General features: G+C 42.6%; 1 protein-coding gene across 1 annotated transcript in view; it reads right to left on the bottom strand.

Annotated features, from left to right (window-relative positions):
• Positions 1 to 9,442, bottom strand: part of CSGALNACT1 (chondroitin sulfate N-acetylgalactosaminyltransferase 1) — a 14,842-nt gene extending 5,400 nt beyond the window's left edge. The window contains exons 1-3 of the mRNA XM_009083863.1: positions 8,809 to 9,442; positions 1,183 to 1,399; positions 23 to 60 (exon numbers count right to left, since the gene is read on the bottom strand). Coding sequence (XP_009082111.1) covers positions 23 to 60; positions 1,183 to 1,399; positions 8,809 to 9,442 — 889 coding nt within the window. The remainder of the gene's footprint in view (positions 1 to 22; positions 61 to 1,182; positions 1,400 to 8,808) is intronic.
• Positions 9,443 to 9,595: the final 153 nt, after the last annotated feature.

The following is a 9,595-nucleotide window of genomic DNA, read 5'->3' as shown; positions in this document are numbered from 1 at the left end:
CATTCCTGGGGGCATAACTCACTGACAGAGATCCTTGTCCTGACAAGAGGATCACTGTCTCTATCAGAAGGGGCAGAAAGAAGACTATCTATCAGGCAGATTAGGATCAGGCTCTCTAAGCAGTGTTTGTTACATTAATAGAAGGACACTGTTCAAACAGGCCATCCAGCCCCAGGAAGAATGGTCAGGCAGGAACAGGCCATCCAGCCCCAGGAAGAATGATCAGGCAGGTAATAATAACTCCAGCACTTAGGAAAATATGAGAAGGGTGGGATTTTAAAGAAGCTATACATAACCTACCTCATAACCTTTATTTTTTGTAACAGATATTCCAGAGTTCAGATCTTTGTAATTTACTAAAACATAAGCATCAACCAGAGATCAAGCCAGTAGCCTAATGGTAAGACCAGTCTGGACTCATGCTAGACACTGTGCCTTGCTTGCACAAAGTTTAGTCAGCATAGTTTAGTCATAGTCAGCAAAGTTTAGTCAGAGTTCATATATAATCAGCAGAGATATCAGCATGACCAGAGGGTGATTTCTCCCAATAAAACAAGCACCACAACCACCTATCAGATGGCTAATTTAGACAAGGAGCCTATTTTCAGATGGCTGTAACCAGGCTAAACAGATTCCACTGTAAGAGTCAGCATCTGTTGATAACACAGCCTTTACTGGGCAGCTATTTAAAGTCACATCTCAGTTAAGTTCTCCCTCCAGACATCATCTCTGTGCTGAAAAATAAAAGAAGTTTTAAAGTAACTATCCTGAAAGTGCAAATACATTTCATTCTTGCCTCTTATTGCCTTAATATTTTACCTAATGGGGCCTGGGAAATACCTGGGAGCATATATTCCCCTTTTCCTTAGAAATGTTCCTTTGTGACTACTGCATGAAATTCTCATGTTGCAACAGTTGCATGTACCCAACAAACTGAGACATCTAAGTCAGGTACATGCAAATCAGAAACCCTGATGACTGGAATATAATTACTTTTATTGCTGATCACAATGCATTAAGCAGCCAAATGCCTTTCAGTCTATAATCCCCAAAATTAGTTAGTGACATATTGTTATGTAGAAGTAGCAGTGAGTGAGCCTGATAGCTCCTTGATAGCTCCTAAAATTGCATCTTACCTTCCAAGTAAGAACAAGCAGAGGCAGCACTGGAATGGAAACCCACCTGAAATTCTGCATGAATTGGCGAAATTTGCTGGCTCTCTTGGCCAATGGCACAATGATGTTAATAAGTGTGTCAGCCATATTGAGATTTTCATTTTTCACTTTCATTACAGGACCAAATGGCCGGAATAAAACAATCTTCTTGAACTGATGTTTTGCATCTCCTTTGAAAGTCAGCTCATACAAAGTGCCTTTATTTTTTTCTGTGCGGTAGATCCCTGCGTGAAAACAAAAGTTAAGAGATTTTTGGATTAAAGCTGGACTCCTGGGGAATAAAAAAAAAAAAAGGATGCAGTTTTCATTTGCTACACTTAAGCTGAAAACGCAGCAGAGGCATGAGATATTTACTTTTAAACCAGTACACAATCCACCATCAGTGGGTGGAGGCCGTTCACTCTGGCATAGACACAGCCCTGGGCTGCAGGAGCTGTTTGGTATTCCTGCAGGCACATTCCTGGGCTTGGCTGAGTTACAAACCCCAGAGGTTACCAACTGCTCACACTCAGTATAACCCAGCAGACATGCTGTCCATATTTTTCAGGCTGCTCCAGTTGCACACTGCAGACATGCATGGTAATGGGACGCAGGAAGACCGTGAAAGGCAGCCTGCCTCTCTGCAATAGGATTGATTAGGCCATCTCCAGCAAAGCAATTTCCTGATGAGCACATCAATTTGTCCATTCTGGGAGGCTCTTTGGAAACCCCCCTAATAAAACCATGCAACCAGGCCCCACCTGCCATCAGTTTCGTTCACAGCCAACCAGGACAAAACTCTCCTGTTACTCAACTCTCAGGAGACTTTTATTTCTTTCTGGCAATGATGCCTATGCCTGGTCAAGTAATGATCTCCAAGGATGACACTACAGAGTTTGTTGGAGGTTAGACCCAGGACACAATCCTGGAGACTGCATTAAACAGCCATACAAGCATGTATTTATTTCCTGTATGGAATGAACTTTCAGCATACTCATAGGTGGAATCGGTCCCATGACGAGGGCTATCATGAACTATAAAAGTATTGGTCATGCCCCACTAAAACCCTATTCTGATACCTTAAATGAGATAAATTGGCAAAAAGGCTATAGGTTTTACCCACTCTAAATAATATTTCAGTCTCTACAGTGCGTACTGAAATAAAGCTTTTTCATTGTCAGATCCACTAGGCTTAAGAAGGAATAATTAATGCTAATTCTAACTACTTGTTAAGCCACTGTAAACATCTTAGGAACTTAATCAGTACAAGAGTATAATTGCAATGCCTTCCATCTCTTGCAGAAGTTCAAGAGACAAGCAAAATATGTCTGGAAAAAACCTCCTCCCGACTTGTTTTTATTTTTTTGCAAAATATGTCTGGAAAAAACCTCCTCCTCTCGACTTGTTTTTATTTTTTTTTCTCTTCCCATCTGGTTATGAAGCTTCTTTTGGTTAGGAAAAGCAACAAAAAATATTGCTGCTTTTTTTTTTTTTAGGTCTTGGTCATTCCCTGACATGTAACATTGCTGTGCATCTAATCCATAGACTGTCATATCTGTAATTCTTGTGAATTGGGGTCGAAGTTTTCTTTGAGTGGCAAAGTGACATAAGCTTTTCATCTTGTATTGCAGCTTTTACATTGGTACAATCAAAATATTAATGAGGTGTGATTTTATCTGGCAAGAGTTCTGTGGACTGTCTCGTGCTTCAGTTGGTTAATAATATATGCAGATTTACTGGTTTGTTATTCATTTCATGTTTAATTTTTAATATAAGCTGATGCAACAAATGTTCCAATCTTTCTTCTAGCATAGCAGATAAATCAAGGGAGATAGCACCTCCATCATTCTTTTACTGCTAATCTTTTAAAGCTGTGCCCTTGACTCCTCCTAGCTTTTTTTATATAGTCTGCCCACGTTGCTGACCATGAACTACATCTGTTATTGAACTCGAGATCATCTGAATGATGGCCTAATAATCCCTGCATTTCCTCTCCTGGTAGCCAGAGAATGGAAATCTGAGCCTCTGAATTCTGCTCAGCCATTTATTCTTAGAGAAAGCCTGCTGATGATCCAACTATGTTGCTGGATGCACTCTATTGCTCAGGCAGTTTTTGAACACAGGTTTTACTGAGGAAGTTTGTGTTTGGAAGGTTAAGGCAACCTTTTGTCATTAATCAAAACAAAACTAAATTAAGTCTGATTTGCCTTGTCTCTAGAGAGAAATAGCTAGGACTGTCTCATGTCACAAGATCTAAATTAAATTAACTAATTTAATATTATCTACCAGAAAACATCTCAAAGTCTTTGCTTCTACATCCTCTTCTACTCCAGCAAAGAAACAATGACCCCACAAATACCACTTCCCTAGAGATATGTACCACATTTTTTGATAAAGGAAACCTTGCCATCGAAGAAGTACCTTAAAGCAGAATGCATGCTGTGACCTGAGGGGTCCATCCTAGTGCTATACATACAGAAGCTGCTTCTAACTCTGTCATTTTGTTCTTGTTCAGTACTTCTACTACAGCTAAAAACAAGCATCTGAGATAAAGGCAAGGTTCCCTTTCACAAAATGGTAATCTGAGAATTTATAATCCTAACATTTTATCTTGAAGAGAACTGTTTGCAAGTTTAATGCATGTAATTAAATATGGTTATTCTCGATGTACATTTAAACACCTTGTTTTCCATTTTTAAGAATCTTTTTTTCTTTTTTAAGTATTTTCTTCTTAGAAGCCAAGAACAAAGTGATTCACCCAAGGTCCGGCAGTGACCTTGGAAATGAGTCTGAATGTCTTGAGTCACTCTGGGGACTCTCCCAGCAGAACATCCTGCCTTTTACAATTTTTTTCCATTTCCAAAGGCAATACTTCATTTATGCCACCAGGACTCTTCATGTGATTCAGAAAGATGTGTCAAGCAGCCTCAATTCTAAGCCACGAGCTATGAGGAGAGGAAAAAAGTAGTCTCGAAAAAGTAAATAAAAAAAACCCTTTTCCTGAAAAGATTACTCCTGAAATGAAAGCCTTGGAAAGGCTAGATGTTCACTATGGATAAAAGAAGGTTAGCTGACCATCTACTGCTTCCATTACAGCAGCTGTGTTTCAGAATATGCACCATTCCTTTCAGAGGCAGGGAGAAAAGTCAAAGTAAAAATGTAAAAATAAGGAGCTTTGGGTCAGCAGAACAACTGGCCCTAAAGTGAAGGGAATTGACAAGCGAGAAAAGACCTGGGCTGAAGGGTTGACTAAAGAGCAGTAAGAGCCCAATTCTCAGAGCAGCAGTTCCCAGGGTTCTCTAAAGAAATGGAAAATACCTGAACTCTATTCAGCAGGGCAGGCAAACAAGTTCCATCTACATGGATCTACACTGAATGAGTAACTAGCAAAGAGCCATGCATTCTTAACAAAATGCTGTTGATGGATGACAATTATAGCCTCAGTTCCACAGGCCACAGGTTTCAGGTCTTCCACTGTCACCAGACCTGTGCTCATTACTTCTATCCTCTTAGATGTTGTAGGAACCACTATTAGGATTTTTCAGCATACATTGTCTCCATTTTGACTCTGTATTATTATCATCTTCCCACTTCACATGCATCAAAATGCAGCATCTTATCATTTGAGAAAAAGCATCATCCTTTCTCACAATAAGCTTTTAGGGCAAAACTGCACCAGGTAGCTCACCACCAGTGGCTGCTGATTTGGGAAAGCAGCTACTCCTTTTCATTTGTCTCCGAGACCTTATTTAAAATTCCAATCACTAGACAGCCACATACTTCAGGTAGGAAAACTTACGATACAGTATATTTGAGAGTGCCATGGCAGGGCATTTCTGGAGCAATGCAGGTATTTTCTGGAACTGTTCCTGTTAGGAAAGAGTATCCCCAGACAGTGATTCCATTCAGTTATGGAACACAGCACTCAGACTTGTCAGAGTCTCCAAATTATTATCTTCATCTTTGAGAAAATGAATGACTTCCAGATCTATTCAGCTCTGCTGCTATTTTCATAAATTAATGACCAGACCTGTTATCCTGCCCACTAAGCAACTGGTTTTCTGTTGGAAACAGAGCAGTCCTTTTCCTGCTTATAATACACAGAAATTTCTGATATTTTCCATGCTGTTTCTTACTAGCTCCCTGTGGCAGAAAATTAGTGAACTTGGTATAGAAATGGGAAGAATATGAGTGAGGGGGGAGCATTATAGCAGCTGTACAGCCTGAATGCCTCTGTGAAGACAGAAGCAGAGCAGAGCATCAGCCAGATGGATACATTTCCAGCTCCAAGGACAAGGTGTGGCTCTCTTGGTTTCGAATAAGGGAAAAAAAATATGGAAAATTCCACCACGTGTCAGCTATTACTCTGGAAGGAGAACTGTCTGAGAATTCTATCCAAATTTCATGTAACAGCAAATCTGCTGAGAAGGAGTTTAACTCAGATGTGAGGTACTCGGGTCACAGCCTAATTCCCACACACAAGTCATTCTGTCTGGAAACTGCAGAGGATGCAACACATTATTAGAGATCCCAGCCATAGGGACAAAACATTTCTCCTTAAATGTAAGAAGTGTTTGAAGAAACAATTTCCCTCTTCAAAGACAAGAATAAAGGCACAAAATGGAAAAGAGGGAGAGACACAGACCCTGAGTTTACTGCCCCACACCACCACCCTGCCTGTTGGCATATGCTAGCAATGAACTAGTACTGAAAAACTGATAGCAGGTGCCAGATGTGGTCCACAAGAAGAGAAAAATCCACACAAGACGCCCAAGCAAACAAGATTAACTTGCACAACTCTATGTACTAGCAAGACTTGGGGTCAGCAACACACTAGAGTAAACCTTGTGTCAAAGGCTTCACTGAATAGAGCAGAAACAAAGAAACAAATTTCACCTACCAAGAGCTGCAGTTCAAGATTTAAATCCTGTCTCTGACCCCGATTACCTGATTTTTATTTCAGCACATCCCTCCACCTGAGCAACCCTAAGATGAGGGCAGCAGCCCCACCTTTAACATGACAGATGCACACAGCTTATGTGTGCTGCAATTGCTTAAGCAGCTGGAAGACAAAGACTTGGAGGGTTAAGTGGTATTACCTTCACTGCAGGCATGGGCCACATCTCCCAGAGAGCTCCAGCTACCCTGGGCAGTTCCAGAAAATGAAAACAGCTGGCATGGTGGCTGGGTAAACGCAGTTCATGGTTGCTGTGTTGCTGGATTTGTACTAAGCTGCCAGAAGCTGCCATGGAATGCAGCCTCTTCCTGACTTGTTGTGTAGGCAGTGGCACCTGCAGAGCACTTTCTTCAAAACAAGTTCTAAGTCCAAATACAGAACTGGAACAGTCCTCCCTTCACCCACTCGAGTTACACAGAGCAATGGATTTGTTTGTGCTTTGAGTGGCAGTTTTTGCCATTCTTGGAGAATGGAGGATGAGGGAAAAAGGAGTGCAATAAAGTGACAGAGATTTTCAAGGGAATTTGGCAGGGAAATCTTCTGCCAGGTCTCTTTGTTTCCAGCCCTGATGCATGAATCCCTGCATTTGCAAACAAATCAGTCTGCACTACTGAGTGAGAATGAGAATTTGTTCCCTTGCACCTACAGAAGCAAGGGCCTGCCCCAGAGGGGAGGACAAAAGGAAGGTTTCTTGAGCTCAGACTAAGCTGTACACAGTGCTCCAGTCTCCTGAGCTCCAAGTCATGTGCAGGGCTTCCTCATTCTGGAGTATTTCACCATGGTATATGAAAGCCAGCAAGGCCATTAGTACATGAAGAACCTCCACAGAGCCAGCACTGCAATGTTCATTTCTTCCCCATGCCTTTTTGCACACCAGATTCTGCCTTGCTCCCCAAGCACAGCCTGGTAATCAGCATAAAGGCAGGCTCTAAGCAAAAGGGTAACTTTAATGGAATGTTAAGTAATGTATGGCAGGAAACATCCCCTCCTTTCTCTTCACCCTCTGCCCATTGAAGACCTGGTGCCAAACAGTCATACATGCTTGTTCAGCACCTATAATAAACTGTGAAAACATATTTTGAAAAGATAAGCTGAAAAACAAACAGAAAGGAGAATAATAGAAGCATGTAGCTACACGATGCATTCAAATGCTGGCAGCACTTCCCAGTTCTCTGCCAATGCCCTGGTCCATGTCTGAGCAAGGAATTGGGCTGGTGTGGAGGTAGTGCTTGGGCCAGAGAGGAGCCAGGATCTGCCTCAGTGAGATCTCCACAATCTAAAAAATTCACCTCCCTGCCATGGGAGACACCTGACCAACTGGCAGGTATATCCCAGATTGGCTTCAAGAACCTACTGTCACCAGAGAAACTTATACAGAGTGGAAGTGAAAAAACAGCCAATGCACAACAGAAATAGTTTGTCCTCATCACATGGAGGATGCATTTTGCTATGCTCTATCCATAAATGCTTGGTGAAGAAAACAATCCACAGCAAAATCACTAGTGATTTGGGATCAGCACATAAGAGCAGGCATTCCATAAAATGTAGGCATCTTACCCACATGTTCTCTAGGTCTGCAGCACAGACAGCTGAAGATGAGGAAGGCATTTTTTCTCCTATGCTAAATTCAGCTACATCAGCTGTGAGTTAAATCTCACTTACAGACAACACTGTTGAACAACAAGCAGAAAACATGCCAGTTCCTATGAAGTGAAACTAGGACAATCACATTACAAGTAAAAATGTAGCTCTCTTTTTGAACGAGAAACAGTCACCAGCCCTTGGAAACAAGATTTGTGAAATCTTGTCTCATACCATGTTTCTGCTGCACATATTCCTGCCTTTTTAGCTCAGAGCTGCCATGCAGCAGGGCCTAACCTCAACAGGTATCAACCACATCACAACTCCTGGAATACATCTGGTGCCTCTCTCTGGCAGGGAAAAAGCAGCCTGATAGGAAACAAGTAAGCACTCTGGATTCAGTGATGGAAGACGTGAAGTAAAAACTGGTTGCTGTTAAAAGTGGCACTTTAAACATCCACACTTACTGCCTCAGTATTACATGTGAGAGTAAAGACTGTTTAGCTCATTTTAGAATCTAATGTCTAAGGTGTACCACTGCTGGTATAGGAGAAACCCTGTAAAAGTTAAGCTTTCATTGCCATTTTTAGTTATAGGTGATACTAGTCGAGTTACTGAGCTACTCAGCTGCTGTGCTCAAAACCTGTATTCCCACTCTGACTCTGGCAGAGCTGTGCAGGTGGAAGTAAGTGTAACATTGGAGTTTGGATTTGAACTGCAGCTGTCCATGTTAATACTGGTAACAGATCTGGGACTGCAGCCTGGTCAGTCTCTCTTTCCTTTGTCAGTTCTGAGGCAAGTGCATGACTAGGGAGCTATGACCACACTCTGGTGATCACCACAAGAGACTGGCAGGTTCTGCTGTCACAAAGTCCCATTCTCCAGGAAAGCTGCTGTTGTACAGTTGTCCCTGAGACAGCATCGCTAGGTCACAGCACTAACACCATCCAGGCATCTGTGCTCTGAGATAACTCCCACCTCCCTCAGCAACTCAGTCAACTAACACCATCCAGGCATCTGTGCTCTAAGATAACTCCCACCTCCCTCATCAACTCAGTCACCAGAACCCCTCACCAGCACTGTGTGGCCCTTCTAACCTGCTGTCTGCATACAAACCTTCAACGAAGTCAGAGGCTGTATACACACGATGTTTTGCATTGCTGACCCCCTCTGGTTTGTTCAAACTCCCAACTGCTAACTCGATCACCTCTATCAACTCATCACGCTTATCCTTCCTTACAGGTTTCTCTTCTGGGTGGCGTGTCAGCCCTGTCTCCAGTTGGTACACCTTCTGCAGGGTAAAGCTCTCAAAGGGCACAGCTGCATACTCTGTGGACAGCTTAACCCCACTGTGCACCTCTGCTTTGTCTACTTGGGAACGGAGGAAAGCCATCAGGTTAACCTGGGCCTTCTCTGGGTTACTGTGGTCAAGCCAACTGTCCAAGGGATCCGGGTACTGGTTCTGCTTGTTCTTAAGCTGTTCAGTCCTGCCCTGGAGCTCAGCCTTCAACTGGAAAATTTGTTTCTTCAAGCTGATGATGTAATTTCGGTGTTGCTCTTCTCGTTCTTGCAGAATGGCTTCATATCCCTCCTTCATAGTTGGATTGTGCACCCTGGGCAAGGCAAGCTGCTGGTTGTCACCCTTGGGTGTGCAAGCCAACATATAAACAATAGACATTGAGCAACAGGCCACCACCAGCAGGCCTACAAGTCGGGGCAGAAATAGAATAAATCCTCGTCGGAGCATCATATCTCAAAAAGCAGAGTCTAACGTCACACATGCAACAGTTCCTGAATCCATGCAGTGCCACAGAGGCCTCTGGACTTGGAGTACTCTTACACAGATGCATGTATGTGCAGGAACTGGCTTGTCTCGTCTCTTAAAATGTGTGCTTTGCCTCTG

This window comes from Acanthisitta chloris, unplaced genomic scaffold (assembly GCF_000695815.1).
Source record: "Acanthisitta chloris isolate BGI_N310 unplaced genomic scaffold, ASM69581v1 scaffold5651, whole genome shotgun sequence".
In the NCBI taxonomy this organism is placed as follows: Eukaryota; Metazoa; Chordata; class Aves; order Passeriformes; family Acanthisittidae; genus Acanthisitta; species Acanthisitta chloris.
Note: the sequence above shows the minus strand (reverse complement) of the source record. Positions and strands in the feature narration are given on the sequence as shown.